Consider the following 21862-nt stretch of genomic DNA (forward strand, 5'->3'; position numbering starts at 1 on the left):
TTTTTTTTTTTTTTTTTTTGGTACCAGGGATCGAACTCAGGTCCTTGTGCTTTTGAGGCAGGTGACAGAACCACTGAGCTAAATCCCTGGCCCCACTCTAATTTTATTTAGAAGTAACAGGCACAAGGAAGAATTACTTCCTCCAACTCCTCAGGAGCACATGCCAGGACACTAAACTAAAGGTAATCTATACAAGGAGGCATCAAGAGGAGGCAGTGATGTTTGCAAGTCTGCTGTATGGGGCTTATATCATTCCCCTGTGATTTGGAAATCTTTTTTCTAAGTTCAATGGGAAGCCCCATCCCAGGATTATAAAGCCTAAAATAAAACATATGATGAATGGCAAGGTATGTCCCCTTTTTCCTTAGGGAGAGATGACCTAGATTAGTCTCAAAAGCTGGCCAACTGGGCCAAAAGCACACTTACGTAACCCTCTCAAGGAGGGGTTGATTGTGGGTATCTCCACTGGAAGACCTTAGACAGAAACCTAGAAAATCCATCACTGGGGACTTACCTATAGTATTTTGCTCAGACTGTTCCAAGAGATTGAGGAGACGGCCTTCATTGTGGCCTTTTTCCTACATCAGAGAAAAATAGATGAAAAGGTTCATGGCAGAGTCTAAAATATAACTGTCTTATCTCAGATCACACTTTTTTTCCAGAAGAGAACAGCTGTAGTACCACAGCTCTAAAGTCTTTCAGTTTCTAATAAATGAAGGTAGACCCTCACACACACACACAAAAAGGAAAACATAATACAGATAATTATATCCCTATGCCAACACTACAATCCAAGAATGGATAGCAGCATCAAGCCAAATCAGTCCACCAAAATCACATCAAAAACAGCAGCCTGTAATCTATGACAGATTTCAGGAGATTTAAAATAGAGAATAACAGTTTTGAGGCAGCTTCTAAAGGCAGTGACACCAGAACAAAATGGCTCTTTGGTATAAGTAAACACTCATCTTACAAACCCCAACTCCAAACACCACCTCAAAATCACCTCATTCATTGGCAAGTCCCCTTTTCCTGGAATAACAGAGAATGGTGTCCTCATCTTAGTGTATGCAGTGATTGCTATGTTAATGATCCTAAACAGAATCCCTACTTTTTCATCTCTAAGTCAAGATTTAGTCTTCCTGTTCTCTAATCACAAGGCCCAGAAAGTACATTTATCTTTCCCGTGACCAGGGACCATACCCAGTATTTTCCTAAGAGTGGGAACACAAGGAACTCAACAGAATTGATCTCACATGTGTTCCTACCAGTGAGGTTATGAATCCAAAGGGAAAAGCAATTTGGCAATAATTTTAAGAGATTTAAAAATGTTTATATCCACTGGCCTAATAGTTCTACTTCAGGAAATCTAAGTTAATAACTACTGGTACAAAGTTGACTAATATTTTTAACAGCCTTATAATATATATAGATCTACTGGGGGGATCTGTATCTTGAATAATATAATGGTTAAGTGTCCATCCATGAGATACAAACATTAGAAATAATTTTTTAAATAATCTAAAACAGAAAGATATTTATACTATATAGTTTTTATAAACCCAAGATGGAAAATTATGCAAGTACAGTTCTATATATAATTTACAGTATACATACACTGTATACTATATATATATGTATATATATATATATATGTACATACCATACATATATACATATAATATGTATATGTGTGTGTGCATATAAAGACAGTAGGAAGGATGGGGAGAGGGGGAGGAAGGAAAGGACTGAGAGAAAAAGACAGAGAGAAAATGAATTACATTAAAATGCATAAGAAAAAAGGCTGGAAGAAAATAGGCCAAAATATTAAGTTATTATCTTTGAGTAGCTAAATTACAGGTAATGATTTTTCCTGGTTGTTCAGACTTGAAAATAGTCCATTATTTTCTACAATTAACATATATAACCTTTCAAGATAAAGAGAGGGGAGAAACAAAAGCCCAAAATAGAACTTTGGCCTCTTAAATGAGGAGGATTAGGTAGCCTTTTCTCAAACACTCAACACATACCTTTGAGTTCTTCAGTCGCTTCCTTTTCACAACTGGACATGCTTTACCACTCCCTTCAGGCCCATCTCCTTGGTCACCCCTTGCAAGCTGGAGACAGGAGTCAACGTGGCATTGATACTCTCCAAATGGGACCAGGGATTTACACAGATAACACTTCTCAACTCTAGCCAATCAGAAGGGAGAAAAAACAGATTTTAAATTTGCTTTTGCCTCTGGGCTCCTGGTTATGTCTCAAATTGTGTTTTTACATCTCAAAGTTATTCTGAGGAGGAGACACGTCAACCAATGCAAATTCACTCAGCAGGATCACCAATAAAACTAACCTGATGCCAATCAAAAGGACTGAGTGATTAGCAGTTTTCCCTGGCTGTTTCTCTGTACCCTGCTGTTGCAGCAGTGGGATGGTAATGAAATCAGCTCTTCTAACTATCTCAAACAATGCTGATTGCTCCTCAGACATAAAATATTCTGTCAAACTTCTAAAATTAAGTGCAATCGGTTTTCAAAGGGAAGTTAAAATTTAAACTGAAAAGGGAATACAAGAGCATTAAATCAAAGTGACATTTTTACCAGGGTAGATGAACTCATCTGATTAGTAAATCAATTTTATCTATATCCTAACTTCCTTAATTCTACAACTTATAACAACTAGGTGGTTACTAAAAACATATGTGTCTGCCAGAGGCTTTTATATGATTTCACATATAGTTATTTTTATTGTTTTTCAACAACATCGTTTTGAGAAAGAAAAAAAAAGTGTGTTCTTGAAATGAGGTTTATTGAGTATCAGTGAAAACAGAATTTTGCGGGGGTGGGGAGAAAATAAGATGACTACTTATTAAGTGTTCACTTTCTCTATGGTCAGTATATATGGAAGGTCCTGTGAACATAGTTTCTCAATTATTTCTTTAGCACTATTAGTAAAGAACTATTTTCCCTAAGGTACTATAGCTATTAATTATCAGAACCCATATATGCTTGACCTTTAAGATCATCTTAGATTTAAGAAGCTACAGAAAACTTTCTGAAGCATGCTATCTTAAGACTTCTAGCCATCACTATTTGGTAACTACAGCAAGATACTAGCTCTAAGGAAGGATTTCTCTGGAGATCTTTAAAATAAGAGAAACATGCCTCTCAAGTACTTAATTATCTGGAAGAATGCAAGTAAACTCAACCTTATGAGAAAAGCAACACTAGTATCCTCTTTGTGGTTTATCAATGAATGCAAATGACACTTATTAATTCCTACTACCCAAGAGACAACACTGTGTAAAAAGGAGAAACTTTAGTTAGGCTTCATGATCTTAAACAGTTAGTTACAAGTAATTTATCTTCATTTCAAAAAAAGAAAGAAAGCAAAGCAAAGCAAAGCAAAGCAAAGCAATGCAATGCAATGCAATGCAATGCAAAGCAAAGCAAAAAGGAGCTGGGCACAGTGGTACATGCCTGTTATCTCACCTACTCAGGAAGTAGAAACAGGAGAATCACAAGTTTAAAGCCATCTTGGGCAACTTTTCAAGACCTTACCAGGATGGATGGATGGATGGATGGATGGAGGGGAGGGATGGGATGGGATGGAATGGAGGGAGGGATGGATGGATGAAATGGAATGGAACGGAACGGAATGGACCAGACCAAACCAGACAAAATGGGTATGTGGTTTGATGTGAGCCCCTGGGTGCAATCCCCAGTAGTGCAAAACTACATTCATACATACATGCATACATAAATTTAAATAAATATCTAAACTGCTATTGCTGTCTTACACATTTTATTAGATGCACAAGATATAAACATGAATGAAAACAAATGCCTGCCATCAAATAACTCACAGCCTAGCCAGGGACACAAAAATGTTAAAAACAAACCTGTAATACTATGTGAGGAATATAGTCCTAGAGGAATATTTATAATGCAGTGGAATTCCAAAGAAGGAAGTGATCAGTTCTGCTCAACTGGATTAGGGATGACAACTCTGAAATTTAGAGTCTAAGATATTTGTTCCAAATATAAAAGTTTCTAGGAAATCATCAACAGAGTGAGAAGAAAACCTACAGAATGGGAAAAATATCTGCACACACCTGTAATCACAGTGCTAGGGAGGCTGAGACAGGAGGACTGCCCGAAGTGCAGGACCAGCCCAGGCTACACAGTGAGTTCAGAGCCAGTGTGAACTACATAGTGAGACTCTATCTCAAAAAACAAAAGCAAACAAACAAAAGAAGACACACAAATGGCCAACAAAGTGTATGAAAATATGTTCAATGTTACTAATAATCAGAGACTTGCAAATACAAAAACACAAAGAGGTATCTCAAGTAAGGTTAGCTATTATCAAAAAGATAAAATGCTGATAAATGCTGAAAGGATGTGGAGAAAATAGAATCCCTGCTCATTGCTGGTGGGAATGTAAATTAGTAAAACCATTATGGAAAACAGTATGGAGGTTCCTCAAAAAATTAAAAATAAACATGGTTCTACTCCTGGGTATAAAATCAGGAAATAAAATCAGTATGTCAAAAAGATATCTGCATTCTCGGGTTTGCTACAGCACTATTCACAATAGCTAAGAAATGGAAATGACCTAAATATTCAACAAAGAATGAATGAATAAAGAAAATGCGGCACATATACATAGTGGAATACTATTCCGCAATAAAAAGAATAAAATCTTGTCCTTTATGACAACATAAATGGAACTGGAGAGTATTTCATTAAGTAAAATAAGACAAAGCCAAAAAGTCAAACATCACAAACTTGGAATATAAAAAAGTTGATTTCATACAAGTTGAGAATAGAATAGTGGTTACCATGGGTTGGGGAGAATAGGAGGTAGAGGGATGGGGAGAAGTTGATCAATGGCCACTAAGTAAGAGGAGTAGGAAGTTCTGGTACACTATTGCACAGTAGGTGACTGCAGATAATATACTGTATATTTTAAAAAAAATAGAAGAAAGGGGTTTCACCAAAAAGAAATGGTGACTATTTGAGGAAATGTGTGTAACTTGATTTCAACATTAGTGTGTATATATGCATCAAAATATCATGTTTTCATTTATCAATTCTGAAAAATAAAGAAAAAAACCCTGAAAGTTTCTGCTCTAATATACTGTTGGTAAAATCTTTGCATTCAGGATGCAGTACCTTCATCTGATTCCTTCCGTATAACAGGCTTTCTCAAGTCAAGCTGCAACCAACAACCCAAGGAAGTCTATGTTGCCCAACCTTTTGCAACTCAACTTCTATACCATTACACAACAATATGCTCACTGCTTCCCCAAAGCATCAAAAGCCAACTTACAAATTCAACAAAAACAGAAACCTAAGAGCAATATGGAACTGGAGTGGGTGGCAGGATCATTTTTAGTGTACTGAAAAGGGATACAGATATGAACTACACTGTCATAAATGGAATAAGAAAAAGAAATTGAAGCATCCAAACAATACAGTGACTGGCAGGCCAAAGAAATACAGGATGAGATAGAAACTGGTATCTTTATTTGGTTAAAGCAATGACACGTTACACAAGAACTCAGTGAATGCAGCACACCTACTTACTTGTCAATGTCTAGGAAAGTCTGTGCAGCTGTCCCTCTGTCACTCTTGCTCTTGGCCTCTCTTTGTCTCCGAGTCAACACTTCAAAAAAAAAAATATATATATATATATATATTGTAAGCTGACAATAGACTCTTAATATGAAAGACAAAAACGTATAGAAAAAAGCAAAGTTAAAACTTTACTCTGTGGGAAGAAGCACACTGTCTGCAAAGCCTCAAACTTTCCAGTACTGAGGATAACACCTGTTACATGTGTACTGAAATTGCCAACCACAAGATATTCACCTATTTGCTAAGCCTCGAGATCTAAATATCTAGTTCACTCCAAGAAAGGTTTTTGTGTACTATCCCAACTTGCAGAAATCAAGTGAAGGATTTATACTTTCCCAACCACTATTCTACTTAATATAACACAATGCAATGAAATACTCTACAAAATATAGTAATGATAGCTATATCTAATCACCTACATAAGCTCCAATCTACAAAATTCTACAGTGTTCTATTTATAAGTAAGAAAATTTCTCTTCAGAAGAGTTAACACCAGTCTTTTCCACTATACTAATACCACCTTCTACTTCTAGTGGGTATAGATGATTTTGATCCAGTTAACGTACAAACGTGCCTCACACCAAACGATGCCTGTTTATAACATCACAGTTCCTTTAAAGTTTATTTAATCAAGTATTTTCCAAGCTTTATTCCTTGCCATAACAAGAACACTGACCATTTCAAGTGAAATCTGGTACGTCTTCCTCCTAATACATGAAATCCCCACAACAGAGAATTTAGAAAGGTTACTAGCTCATGAAATAACTTAAGCTGTGAATTATTTATCTAGACCATGGGTCAGCAAACTTTTTCTGTGAGTCCCAGATGGTCCACATGGTACATACTTTAGGCTCAGAAGGCCACGTGGTCTCTATTACAACTATTCAATCCTGCATTGTGGTAGGAAGTGTTGACTTGGAGATAACGGGCATGGCTGTGTTCCAAACTTTATAGTGATCAGTATCTGGCTGAGTTTGGCCCATGGCTGGCCATAGTTTGTCCATCCTTCGAGTAAAACCTCATACTCAGGGCTGGGGATTTAGCTCAGTGGTGCTACCACCTGCCTCGCAAGTGCAAGATCTCGAGTTCAATCCCTGGTACAAACAAAACAAAACAAAACAAAACAAAACAAAACAACACCAGCAACTCCCACTCATACAAAAATACCTTCTATAAACATCCCTGATAAGTAATCATATAGTCTAATCTTCACTATAAAAGAAGTTCGTTTTCTCCTAGGGCAGTGGTGGTGAATCTATGGTGCGCATGTTATTTCTTTTTCTTTTAAGACAAAAGATGTTAATGTATGAGCTGTTTTTCCTAAACTAAAACCTCAGTATTCAGGTTTAATTGCAGTGTTGGCACTCTGCAATAAATAAGCAGGTTTTAGGCTGCAGTTTGGGCACTCATCTCTAAAAGGTTCACCAACACTGTCCTCGGGAAACCGTGTATTTCTATATGTCAATCTAGCTCAGTCTGCATTTACTGGGGGTTGTATAAATTAATTTACTGCCTTTTCCGTAAGTCACAACTTGCATTATAATCTTGGATTTACTCAGTTGTCTAATCCTCTAAAACGTAACCTCTTTCAGAGGAGGGACTACATCTAATTCCTATTAAGACTTGAACTATAAAAACCTTTAAATTGCCTTCATTGGCTCTAATCCTTAGGATGATTCTCCAGATTGGTATTACTACTTCTGCCCCATTTTAAAGGGATGGAAACAAAATTAAAAGGTTGACTTCACCAAGCATTACCAAGTGATAAATAGTAAAACCAGAATAGAATCTATATTCATGCTTTACATCTTCTTAGTTATCTTGAGACATACTCCAATTTGTCAGTTTTTCTTTTATGTGTGCCACTCCCAAACTGAACCTAACACACAGCAAGAAGTCTGACTAGTAAAGAGCACAGAAGAGCCATGAGCTGCATCTTGATTCACATTCTACTAGGATACTCAAGGCTCTGCTTGCTTTATTGATAATCCTCATACACTACTGTCTTTGATTGAACTTAAAGGCAATTAAGATTCATCCTCTCATCTCCCAAATCATCTTCAAATAAAATATTACCAAGATAGATCTCTTAGTTCTACAGATAACTAAGTTGTTGGATATTTTTATTTATTTATTTTGTTTTGTTTTTGGTACTGGGGATTGAACTCGGGACCTTGTACTTGCAAGGCAGGCGGTAGAACCACTGAGCCAAATCCCCAGCCCTGTTGGGTATTTTTAACTTCTTAAACACAGTACTGTAAATTTGTCCCTATTCTTTTCAGCTGAACAATCCAGAATGTTGTGATCATCTGCAGTCATGATTCTGTCATTCGATGTTATTAGCTTTTTTCCAGCTTTGTGTCAACTGCATACATGACAAGCATGCTTTCTATATCTTCATCTAACACTGGGGAAAAAATGGTTGTAAAGAATAGTCAAGGACAGAAAACTATGACATGTCATCAGAGAAGCTTGTCTTCTCTCTGGTCTAACTTTCCTTTCTATAATGATTCATCAATATGCAAGTAATTTGGGGAGCTCTAAAAACACTGAAGCAGGGCCCTTTCTCTCAAGGAACTTAAGAGTTTACTAAAGATACCACATGCACTGAAAATACCATATATAACACAGGTATAAAGAGATAGGCATAATAAACACAAATATGAGATCTGTATGAGAAATAAATATCATATACAGAAGCAAATAACAATGTTTTTGCTACTTGGAAGACAGGAACACTGGGGGGCTGGAAAAGGAAGGAAACATTTTTACACAGTATACTATTTTGCACTGTTGAATTAAAAATTAATAGAAGGGCAGATTATAAAAAGCCTTAAGCACAGGTTAGAGTATGGGACCTATTTCTAAGGTTGCTTCCAATCCAGATTTTCGAAAAGAATTAAAAGTACTACAAGAGGAAAACATCCAGGACACGGTTGTAGAATCAGCTTCAAAGTCACCTCCTATTAGCCAGCCTACACATTCTCCATCAAATGTATAAGAACTTCATGAGAGATTCACCAAGTGCTTTCCTGAAATCAATTCTTAAAAGCTTGGCATATGAAAGATTACTAAATCTCTTAACGGTTTTCTCCCTACTCCCTTGTACTTGTCCCCTATCTTTACTACCAAGTATTAAAAACAAACTTGGAAACTACAACAGGGATGGAAAAATAACTGCTTCTAACTCTTTACAAACTTCTGTATTGTACTTAGCAAATTTCTGTTCTTATTCATATGTCATTCTCATTTCTTACACCATGCAATTTCTGAATTCAGAGATACTGTTTTGTTAAAACATAAAAATATGATCAGTGTCTCAGCAGAGTCTAGCACAGATTAGATGCTAATAAATACTTGTCCAATTAAATTATATCAAGATTCTAGAGAAAAAAAAGCTCATTTTATTAAGATCTAGTCCATGCCTGAGAAGTAGAAACATAAGCTCTAATCTTTACAACAACTCTGCAAGGCATATATCATTATTTCTATTTGATGGATTATGAAATATTAAATAATTGGATCAAGGTCACAAAGCTATACACAAAAATAGCACAGCGGGGGCGAGGGATGTAGCTCAGTGGTTCTGCCACCTGCCTTGCAAACACAAGGACCCAAGTTCAATCCCCGGTACCAAAACAAAACAAAACAAAAAATAAAAATAGCACAGGGAATGTTACAAAAGTCTGACCGGAAAGAAGCAGATATTCTACCAGAGTGGACTGCCTCTCCTGGGAAAGAAGGTAAAGCATGGGAAAAGAAAAGTGGTAAGTGATAAGTGAGTGGGTAATTCTCTTCTGAATTTGAAGGGAAAGACTTGGCAGATGGCTGGGAACCACATAGCAATTCTGTTATTAAATGTTATAACCAGAACAGACTGGACCAGGCCTTGAATCAACACTTTTTCCTTTGAAACTTTTTCTTCAACACTGAAAAAGTGTTAGCTGCTCTAAAGGAGCCTTTACTCGGTTTATGGAAGCTAAGATGTTCAGGTCATATAGGTTCATGCAGAGAATTCAGTATGAAATCTATACCCCAAAACCTAGCTGGGCACTGTTAAGGTGCAAAGAAGTGCCAGGTACTGGGGCACAAGCCTATAATCCCAGCTATGTGGGAGGCTGTGGTAGACTAAGCTGCTAGCCTGTCCTAAGTAAAAACCAAACAGTCTCCATGTCGACCCGCTGATCACCCCACCACCACAGTTGTGTCGTTACCCATGACAACGGGTTTGCGCAGACAAGTGACCTGATCCGTTACATAGTAACATTGTGTTATACTATTGTTACATTCTCCTCCCAAAGTTTATGGTTAACTATTTCCTCTTACAATTTTGCGGTTTTTGCCTTTATAAACTGCCTGTATCTGCAAATAAATGAGACCTTGACAACTCTTTGCTTGGTCTCCTTCTTTCCGCGCCCCTCTTGTCTCATTTCCAGGTACTTCCCCTTCTCGAGCTCTGCCAATTACTGACCCCGCGGGCCGGGGCAGGAGGCTAAGAGAGGAGGATCTTAAGTTCAAGGCCAGCTTAGGCAACTTGCTGAGACTCTTGTTTCAGAAATATAATAAAAATGGCTGGGGATGCATCTTAGTGGTAGTGCACTTTCCTAGCGTGCATAAGCCCCTGAGTTCAGTCTCCAATACTCGGGGGAAAAGATGCAAGATGTAATAGTGCCTAATGATAAAGGCTACTGTCTTAACAATTAGAATGGTGTCCAAGTTCAGTCTCTACTAAGCTATTTCTCCTTATGCAAGTTCTATAACCACTGAGTATCAGTTTCCTTATCTAGAAAAATTAGGTGATAATAGTACCTCCCTCATGTATTTTGATAAAGATCATATCAGATACTTCAAATAAAGCTGTAAGAATTATCTGGCCCACAGAAAGCACTCCATAAAAATTAGTGGTCATTTATGTATAGAATGCTCATTATTATTATTCTAGATTTATTTCTTAGCCTTATCCAAAGACATCTGTCCATATTTAAAACTACCATCTACCACCTAGTCTAAGATTTGGGTTTGGTCTTCATATTAAGTATTTTCCATACTAATTTGTACAAACAGAATGAACAAGTAACATTACAAAATAATCATCAATACTATGTAAACATCAGCACTTCTGATTCCAAAATTCAAAGGAGGTAAGATATAAAAAAATAAACGTATGTCCTAGTACTATAAACTGAGGGCAACAGCTTCTTGAGGACAGTAGAAATTATAAATACGAAAAAGAGAGATATGATGGGGAAAAAATAAGAACCAAAATACATCATGTAAAAGTATAAGATCCCAATGATGAATGTAACTGTATTGTATACCTAAAATGTACCAATGGGGGGAAAAAAAGAGAGAGGTTTGGCAGAATGACAGTGGTTAAACTTCTTCAACTTTAAAACAACCTCAGAAGAAAACAGGAAGTATATTCCAGCAAGGGGGAGGATTTTAAGGGGGGGATGTTAATGATAATATGTCTTTTATTGTAACAAAAATTTAAATTTAAACATTTAATATATTTTATCACAGATGCCAATAAGATTTCAGTAAGAAAAAAAAAGTAACAAGTAGCCACAAAGCTGTGTGTGTTCATACAAAGACCACTCTTCCTCCAGCCGAGCACTTCCTCTGTGGAACAGAAGAAAAAAGGCAAGTGCCCACCAACAGTACCTACTGAAGGAGGCATTTCCCTCCCTCCCTCCAAACATAACTTAAAGAGACTAGTCTCAACACAAAGGCTATTAATTATCCACTACTCCCTCCAACATGTGGCTACTTAAACTTAAATCTCAATTAGAATTAAATACAATTTAAGTTGAACTCCTCAGTCCCATGAGGCACATTTCAAGTGCTCAACAGCCACAGGGAGCTACCATATTTGACAGCACAGATACAAAAAATTTCTGTCTTTGCAAAATTTCTACCATAGAAGATTTTCCCTTTAAGAGATAACCAGTATTAATCTCACCATGCCTTAAAGTCATTTACTTTGGTTGTTACAAGAAATCCAAGATTTCTCTGACATACACTCATCAGCTTTTATGATTTTCTATATGTGATTGAGTTTATTTCTTCCTTTCAAATATGTATTTTTTTTATGCCATTTCTTTCCTAATTGTCCTAACTACAGTCTTTAGTACCATGTTGAACAGAAGTGGCAAGAAAGGACATCCTTCTCCTATCCCTGATCTTGGGAGAAGCTTTTAGTCTTTCACCATTAAGTATGATGATAACTTTTTCATAGGTGCCTCTAACAAGTTAAGACGTTACTGTCCAGTTCTACTTTACTGAGTATTTTATCATGAAGATATGTGTAATTTGCCAAATGTTTTTGCTGTGTCCATTTACTTGATCACCTGGGATGTTCTCTTGTTTTATGATATCGTGCATGTATATTAACTGACTTCCAATATTAAACCACCTTTTCAGACATCTTTTTGATGAGGAAAAGAGAAGTACTTTTGAAAACTTTCATATCGTTCCACTATCAAACCTATTAATCTACTTGCACCTGTACCCATATGTTCTATCTTCTCTATTTCATAAGATGAATTGTACACAAGGCAATCAAAGGCCAACTTTTCCATTTGACCCTGGATTCTAATGCCTCTTGCTTCATTCATGATTCCTTTCTTGCTATCTGTCTTAGTTACTTTTCTCATTGTTGAGACAAAATACCTGACACCTAAAGTTAAAGGAAGAAAGGTTTATTTGGCTCACAGTTTGTAGAGGTTTCAGTCCATAAGTGGCTGGCTCAATGGTAGGGTGGCACAGCAGACAGGCAGCACAGAGGAGAAACTGTTCATGGTGTGCAGAAGGTAGCAGAGCAAGCAAGGGACAACCACAGCTCTATCATATCTTATCCTAGTTACTTAGGGTGGGTACACTCACACTTTCAATCCTAGTGCCCCTTATCCTAGCATTGCACCATGAATTAATCCCAGTATCGCATACTCTACAAACAGCCACTCTGAAAAAGCCCCACTTACGACCACATGAGGCTTTGAGAGGACTTCTAGACACAAACCATAACACCATCATCACTCCTGAAACATTAATTGCTCCCTTTTTTTAAAACATAATTTCCATCAGCATACCAAAATGCTCCAATATCCCCCACTTGGCTACATGTAGACTTGCAGACCACTACTTAACATCTCTATTTGGTCATTCACTAGAGTATCCTCAACTGATGTGTGAAACCAAATTTTTAATTTCTACCTCCAAACCTGCTACTGCCCCAATGTTACCACTCTCAAGAAATGAAAACATCAGGCTGGGGATTTAGCTCATTGGTGCCACCACCTGCCTCACAAGCACAAGGTCCTAGTTTAATCCCTGGTACCAAAAAAAAAAAAAAAAAAAAAAAAAAAAAAAAAAAAAAAAAAAAAAAAAAAAAAAAAAAGAAAAGAAAGAAAGAAAGAAATGAAAACATCATTAATCCAATTGTGTAGGGTAAAACTTTGATTTCACAGGATCCAGATTACAGCCTTACCACCCTGATTGCAGCTGATTTCATAGGATCCATCTCTTTCCCATACATTCCACAGATTCTACAACATGTCAGCCTTTAAAACATTCCCAAACCTGACTTCAACTCACAGTTACTACCATGAACCAAACAAACATCAGATTTTGCCAGGAATAATGCAACCCTCCCCACTTAGATTCTCCAATTCTATTTCTGCTACTGTTTCTCTAGACCATTTTCCATACATTAGCCAGAGTTAGATTGTATCACTCTTATTTTATTTTTATTTTTGGTACTGGAGATCAAACTTATGGCTTTGTGCTTGCCAGGCAGGTGGCAGAACCACTGAGCTAAATCCCCAGCCCAGATTGTATCACTCTTATTTTCAACCCCTCTATGGCTTTTCATCATATTTAGAATAAAGTATAAAAATCCCACATGATCTGACCACTGCTTATCTCCTTTTTCACTTGTTGCTCTAATTTAGTCATTGTGGCTTCCCTGTAGCTCTTAAAAAAAAAAAAAAAAGTCATACACATTCTTGTTTTAGGATTTTTATATTTATTACCTTTGCCTAGAGAGACTCAATTCAAATGCCATCTTGTCACCCTTGATCTTCCTACTTAAAAGAGCTCCCACCCTACTCTAGCCATTCTCCATCTTCTGTGCTTGCTTCATTTTTCTTAACTTTTATTATCTGTTTTTCTCACAAGAATATAAGCATCATGAGAGCACAGACTTTTCAGAGACTTCTCTTTTGTTAAAAAAAAAATCCTCAGCTTATACAATAGTAAGTATCTGGGTCACCTTAGTCTTGCTCTCAACCCCCTCCAATCCACTCTTCCATGCTGTTCCATAAATAATTTGAGTCTTAGCACACTATGATAATAGTACCCAGAAAGGCTTCCCTAACCCAAACTCTATATTTGCACATGACCCTAAGTGTACATCTCACACAACATAATAATTATTGCTTAACTTGTTTATCTCCTCTAGCAGACTCTTTTCAGTATTCCACATTTGTTGGCAAAAAACTGGCAATTAATGTAAATATTTAATTAATCAATTGGGCAAGATAGTTTCTTATTTACAAGTCTGGTGGAGTATGTTCTTGGTTTTGAGAGCAACAGAGTATTCTTACAACTTTGATGCTTTTAGAGCTCAATCAAAAAATTGAAAGGCCCTATCTGCCTTAATCCATTCAAAAATTAAGTTCCTGTTCTTTCAAGCACTAGACTCAATAATTTTATTCTACTAGAGATAGTTTTGGGGTTTTTTTTTGAGACAGGGTCTCACTATTTAGTTGAGACTGACCTGGAACTCACTATGTAGCCCTGGATGGTCTCAAACTCACAGCGATCCACCTGCCTCAGCCTTCCCAGCTGGGATTACAGGCATGTGCCACCATGCCCGGCTACTAGAGATAGTTTTTAACTCAGAAATCTGATGGGACTATATTTGCTTACTACAAAGCCAAATTGCACTCTTCGCTGCAGAAAAGCCACCCAAGCCTCTTGTCCCTCCACAAGTTGTAGCAATTTCCTATCAAATTTAGATGGGCTTACTTTTTAGAAATATACTAGAATGTTGTTTCTTGTCCTTAACATTTAATGCCACTATAGTTAATCCCTGGCACCTGAAGAATTCACATGGTTTATTCAACATCTCTCTGCATAAAGACAAAAGTACTCATATAAAAATATTCCTAGCAATGCTCTAGAACACCCCAAGGAAAAAACAGAAGAGTCCATATCAAGAGAAATCCTTAAAGCACACTATTGCTATTTGAGACAAAAATAAAAGATCTAGAACCATTAGATTTAACAGAATTCCTCAATCTATGATATACTAGCAGTCTCAGAAAGAGTCATTTATAGTTCCTACCAGTACTTGTATAACAATCTTTTTCTTTTAATAGTTGGAATTTTTATTTAAGCAATTTGACAAAATATATATGTAATTTTAAAATAATTTTTATCTTCTGACCCATAAAGATGGAAATCTACTCTAAGACAATCATCCGAATTTAGGTGAGACTGTGGACAAGGATGGTTTGCCAAAGTATTATTTACAATAATGAAAAATTTAAACAACTCAATGTTTAAAAGCAGAAAGAAATACTACTATGCAAGAATATAAAATAAATACTAAAAGAAGTATAACAAAATATTAGCCATAAATCTGGTATCTTAGTTTATCTATTGCTGGGACACAATACCCAATACCCATAAATAAAAGGAGTAGAGATCTAACTAGGCTTATGATTTCAGAGGATTCAGTCCAAGGTTGGATAGGCAGAAGTATGGTGAAAGGATAGTTCGTACAGCATGGAAGTAACTGGGGGAACAGCACCAGAGAGGAAGGGGCTGAACAAATTATCTACCACTCCCCAGGAGACATGACTACTTAAATTTAAATCTCAATTAGAATCAAATAAACCTAAATAAAACAAAAACATTAGAGAATAAAATTGATAATTAAACTACCTTAAAACTTATGCTCATGAAGGTATAATTAAGAAAATTATTTACACTTATTTACACTAAAAGGTATAATGGATAAGTGAAATAGGAAGAAAAGGGGCGAAGGGGAAAGGGAAGTGGGAGGGGTAGGGGAAAGGAAAGAAGAGAATGGAATTAATATGAGAAAATTAAAAAAATGGAAAAAAAAAAGTCTTTGTAAATAAGGAGGGGTAGAGGGGTTGAAGTGAGGGCAGGGAAATGGGGAAAAAAATAAGAACCACGACAGATTATGTAATGGTACAAACTTCCAATGATGAATATCATTATATACCTAAAATGTACCAATAAAATTAATTTTTAAAAAGAAAATAGGATGGGGAGGGGAGGAGGGGGTGAAGGGAGGGCAGAGGTAAGGGGAAAAAATGAGAATCAAGACTTGCCATGTAAAGGTACATGATCCCAACAATGAATGTAACTGCACTGTATCCCTAAAATGTACCAATAAACTCAATAAAATTAAAAAAAAAAAAAAAAGAAAATAGGCAGGGCTGGGGATTTAGCTCAGCGGTTCGGTGGCCTGCGTTGCAAGCGCAAGGACCTGAGTTCAATCCCCGGTACCAAAAAAAAGAAAATAGGAAAGTCACAGACCATATGTAAATATTTGTATAGCATATATTTAACAAAAATAACTTGTATTCAGGCTATATGAAGAATTCCTGTCTCAATAATAAGTTAATCAAGTTAAAAACAGGCAAAATATCTAAAATACTTCCTGAAAAATGTATAAATAAATCAATAATCACATAGAAAAGTGCTTAATTTCATTAGTCAAATTAATACTACACTAGTTAAAATTAGGGGGTTGGAAACCCAGAGAACACCAAGTGTCAGCAAAGAGTTTTATAATTCGCACATACTATTTGTGGGAAATATGTCAAAAACATTATGCTAAATAAAAGAAATATTACACAAAAGAATATGCATTGACCCTTAGTTCTTACCAGTTACAAAAATTAAGTAAACATACACTTTAGACTTAAATGCTTAACATGAAACAATGAAACTTTTGGAAAAAAATATAAGGGAGATGCTTTAAGACCTTGGAAAGGCCAAGGATTTAGGCAGCAACACTCTAAAAGCACAGCAAACAAAAGCAAACAAGACAAATAGAATTACATCAAACATAAAAATCTTTTGCACAGCAAATAAACATCAAAGTGAGGAGACAACCTACAGAATGGGAGAAAATATTTGCAAATTAGACATGGGAGAAAAGGCTAACAATTCAAAATACATGAGGAACTCACCACAACAGCAGCAACAATACTAACAGGAATCTGATTAAAAACTGAGCAACAGATCTAAATAGACATTTCTTAAAAGACAAATAGCCAATAAGTACATGAAAATATGTTCAATGTTAGTAATAATCAGAAAAATGCAATCAAAAGTACAAAAAGGTATTACCTCATTTAGTTAAAATGGTTATTACCAAAAAGACAAAAGATAACAAGTGCTGGCAAAGATTCGGAGAAAGGGGAATCCCTGGCTCATTGTTGTGGAAATGTAAATTAGTAAAGCCATTATGAAAAATAGTGCAGAGGTTTCTCAGAAATTAAAAATAGAACTACCATCTGATCCAGGGATCCCACTCCTGGGTATATATCCAAAGAAAATATGAGGCAGGACTGAAAAATAGTGTATGTTTAATTTTTTTAAAAAATTATTAGAGTAAAAGGTGCTATGAATCTCCCTCAAAATACTCTCACTTGCTTCATGCACACTTATCCCACCATTCTTGCCACTCTTTGAAGACGTTCTAGAAGTTCTTTCTCATTAGCTGTGCTGTCTTGGCTGCCTTGATGTGTTGAATTGATTCAGAACACTTACCTTTCAAGGTCATTTTGACTTTGGGGAAGAGCCAGAAGTTGCATGATGTCAGATCTAGTCAACAAGATGGATAAGGACACACCACACTGTTTTTATGAGCCTGTTTTTCTGTTGCATAACACTTGGCAGCAGTATTCATATTTTTTTATCATACCTCATAGACACAAAACAGGACTTCCAGAACTTCTTCAGACAGTGGCAAGAATGATAGAATAAGTGTATTTGAAGTGAAGGGGATTAATAACAAGATGTCTTTTACTACAGTAAGTTTTTAAACATTCACCATAATTTTTATCATCTCTTGTAAAATCAATATGTGAAAGTGTCATCTGTATTCCTCAAGTTCATTGCAGCACCACTCCCAACTTAGAACAACTAAGAATAGAAATAACCTTAGTATTCATCAAAGGATGAATGGATAAAGAAAATGTGGTACATATACATACTGGAATACTATTCTGCCATAAATAATAGATAATAAAATCCTTTCCTTTCTGACAATAGGAACAGAACTGGAAATCATTATGTTAAGTGAAATAAGCCAGACACAGAAAGACAAGTATATAATACACATATTTGTAATTTTTAAAAAGTATCTCATACAAGTTCAGAGTAGAATAGTAGTTATCAGAAGCTGGGGAGAGTAGTAAAGAGAGAAGTTTGTGAGGGGTTGATCATCAATGGGCACTAAGCGATAATTAAGATTGGAGTAAGAAGTCCTAGTGTACTACTACACAGTAGGATGAATAGAGACAATGTAATTTTATTTGGGGGGGGTGTTTCAGGGATCAAACTTGGGACCTTGCGCTTGCAAGGTAGGCGGCGGCACCACTGAGCCAAACCCCTGGCCCTGTATTGTATATTTTTAAAAGCTGTAAAATAGAATTTTGTTTTCATTATAAAGAAATAATAAATATTTGAGGAAATGGGTAAGCTTATTCTGATATAAACATTATACAATGGATACATGTACCAAAACATGACATGAGGGATGGAAGTATATTTCTGTGGTAGAATGCTCACCCAACATGAGCAAGACCTAGGTTCTATTCCCAACACTGAAAAAAAACAAAAACAAAAACACTTGGTACCTAATTAATCTATACATTTTTATGTTTCTATGTTATCAGTTAAATTTAATTTAAAAAGTATACATAGATATGATTCCATCCTAGTGAAATTCTATAATGGATAAAACCAGAATTTTTATAGAAATAGAACAGTGGTTGCCTTCGGAGGAGGGGAGAGGTAGAGAATACCTAGGAACAGGTCTGAGAGAACCTTCTACAGTAGATGCTAATATTCTATTATCTACTGTAAATAATTGGGCAAATTTGTATTTAATACATTTCACACAAATACTGGTCATATTTTTCATGCTTACATATTTTAGGGAAAATGAACTGCTATTTGTAATTTATTCTGAAAATCATCAAAATACAACCTGGACTAAAGGATGGAAAGAGAGATGAATAGACAAAAATTTGATAAAATATTAATGGTAGGATCTAAAACAGTAAAACACTTTGTTGTACATAAAAATTTTTTCATGATAAAGTATTGGGAAAAAATATCTGAGAAACCTTCTAGAGTAAAGATGGTTAAAACAATACAACAACTAGTGAAATGAAATGATCCTACACTGGATATCTGACCAAGAAAAACATTTGGTATTTTGGAGACAAGAAAATCTGAACATAGGATGTACCTTAAATAGTAGTATTGTATCAAAATTAAATTCCTTGAATATAACAATGACATTATGATTATGTTGGGGAAATGATCTTGCTACTAAGTGATACACGCTAATTAAGTATTCAGAGGTAAAGTGACATGATTCTATAACTATTACCATGAAGGAAAAAATGTATATATATAGAAAAAGAAACATACATACAATGTATATATATTACATGAAAAGAGTGAACTGGGATAAAGTATTCTAGGATTGCTTCTTGTACTTTTGAAATTTGAAAATTTTCAAAATAAAGAAAAAGCATAGGTGTTAAATAGTTTAAAATCTTAATTCCTACTCTACCAAGCACTAGCTTAGTGATTTTGAGCAAGTAACTTATTTCTCCCTAAGGATAGCAGAAGCTAACTTGTAAGGTTGCTGCAAAGATCACATGAGATAAACAGCATGCATAATAGTGCTTGATACAAAGCAATACTAATAGTAGTCACTATTACAAAAAGTAGGACTGTGTCATAAACCCATAAATTTCAATTTTTTTAAGAAATAAGAGCATTCTGTTTTCAAATAAAATCTCATACAAATGAGGGGAGGAGGGGTGAAGGGAAGACAGGGACAAGGGGAAAAATGAGAACCAAGACCTGTCATGTAAAGGTACACGCTCCCAATAATGAATGTAACTGTACTGTATAACTAAAATGTACCAATAAACTCAATAAAGAAAAAAAATCTCATACAAATGGCAATATCCTCTATATAAAATACATAAAAGTTGAGTGCTAGGTGAGATGGATAGTGAGGGTGGAGTGTTTCACCAGTACTCAGCCTGCCCATCCTATTCTTCTCAGAAGCCTTGTGATATACAGAACACATTCTGAAAAACCAATGCTGTACAACAAGGATAGTTAAACTATGGGCTTGTCTCTTGTTTTCCTAAGTAAACTTCTACTGGACATAGTCACCTGAATCACAAGTCATCTATGATGCCTTCATATTATTAATGCAAAATTGAGTAGTTGTGACAGAGATCTAAATAGCTACGACAGAACCCACATATTTACTATCTCCATTCTTTTGAGAATAACCTTTTCCCACCCTGTACTGGGGACTGTTCCCAGGCCTTCACATTGAGCTGCATCCCCAGCCCCTTTTAAATTTAATCTTTTTTGCAACAGGGGTATCACTAAGGTGCCGAGGCAAGACTTTAACTTGTGATCCTTCTGCTTCTGCCTCCAAGAGTGCTGGAATTACATGCCTGTATCACCAACACCTGGCATAACCACTGTTTTTTAAATGTACTTCTTCTAGAGACCTTCCTGCATAGTGCTACATAAGATGTTACAGAAGAAATAAAAATTATGACAGTTACCGTTAACAACAAAATTAAGCTTATGTATATAAATCATGAATGGTTCAGCCTTAGAAACTAACCTGAAGTTCATTCTTCAATAAATTAAGAAGCCTGAGACATGAGCATCAAAATTTTTTGTAATGTGTAAACTTCATTTGGATCCTGATCTCAACAAATCAACTATAAAAAAACAATTATGAGAATCAAGGAGATTTGAACAGACAAGATGTTTGGTGATATTAAGGAACGATCATCAATTTTAGGTATAATAAGATTAAAGATTTTATCTTTTAGGGATACAAAGTAAAATAATTAAATGATGTCTGGGATGTGACTTGAAGCAATCTAGGAGGAGAGGTGTTGGGTGGAGTGTACTACAGATGAACAATAGTAGCTACAAACATGGGGGGTTCACTACTGTCTCAAGTTTAGTGTCTGAAATTCCTGTAACTGAAAGTACAACACAATGTTCTTTTGTAAGACAATAATAAAAGTTATACTGGCCATTATCTTTTGAAGAAACTAGTGTGAAAGTCAGATGGCAAAGATTCAAGGACCTAGAAAAGCCCCAAGACATATTGTTCTAAAGAGTCATTAATGGGAATAAAGTCAAGTAAACTCATTTACTGTCATCAGAGTTTAAATTAGGATAATAAGTTCCATATAGAGAAAAGCCTCTGAACTCCTTTGAATTTTACTAATAAATGATTCACCAAGGTTACTCTGAAAAGATGACAATAATGCATAATAGAAACATGCAAATTCTTTTAAACATTCTATAATGTAGAATGTATAAAAGACTATATATGTGAATCTATTACGCAATCTAAGAACTGAATATTACCAAAACTGGTTAGATAACAGCATGCTTCTTCCTGATTCCATCTTTTTGCCTTTACCCTCCCCAAGAGGTAGCCTTCATAAAATTATATTCCCTTCTTTTGTCTTTATACAAACAAGTTTTACCAAAAATTCTTTATATTGGATTTAATATTCTAAAACTTGCTGTTTTTAAAAATCTGAATGTTGCTGGGTGTGGTGGTACACACCTGTAATCCCAACACTTGAGAAGCTGAGGCAGGAGGACCGCTATGAGTTCAAGACCAGCCTGGGCTACATTTTAAGTTCCAGGTCAGCCTCAATTACATAGTCAGATCCTGTCTCAAAAAAAAAAAAACCCAAAAATAAATGATGAAAAATCTGAATGTTCAATGGAGGACTCTTTACAGCACAGAGTACCACCTTTTTAATAAAATCTGATTGTACAGTATAGCCCAACTTTTGCCACTTTTTAGGTTAGTGATCTCAGAGAAGTTACTTCTCTAAATCTCAATATCTTTTTTTTTTTTTTTTTTTTTT

At 35.7% G+C, this 21862-nt stretch overlaps 1 protein-coding gene across 15 annotated transcripts in view; it reads right to left on the reverse strand.

The window, feature by feature from the left end:
* Uimc1 (ubiquitin interaction motif containing 1) overlaps positions 1 to 21862 on the reverse strand; it is a 159660-nt gene that overhangs the window by 1713 nt on the left and 136085 nt on the right. For all 15 annotated transcript variants that reach the window (XM_033761652.1, XM_010622085.1, XM_033761651.1 and 12 more), the window contains 3 exons: positions 5592 to 5670; positions 2031 to 2193; positions 515 to 578 (listed from right to left, as the gene is read on the reverse strand). In XM_033761652.1, the coding sequence (XP_033617543.1) occupies positions 515 to 578; positions 2031 to 2193; positions 5592 to 5670 (306 nt within the window). The remainder of the gene's footprint in view (positions 1 to 514; positions 579 to 2030; positions 2194 to 5591; positions 5671 to 21862) is intronic.

Source organism: Fukomys damarensis, unplaced genomic scaffold (assembly GCF_012274545.1).
Source record: "Fukomys damarensis isolate Sample0158 unplaced genomic scaffold, DMR_v1.0_HiC HiC_scaffold_9, whole genome shotgun sequence".
NCBI classification, from domain to species: Eukaryota; Metazoa; Chordata; class Mammalia; order Rodentia; family Bathyergidae; genus Fukomys; species Fukomys damarensis.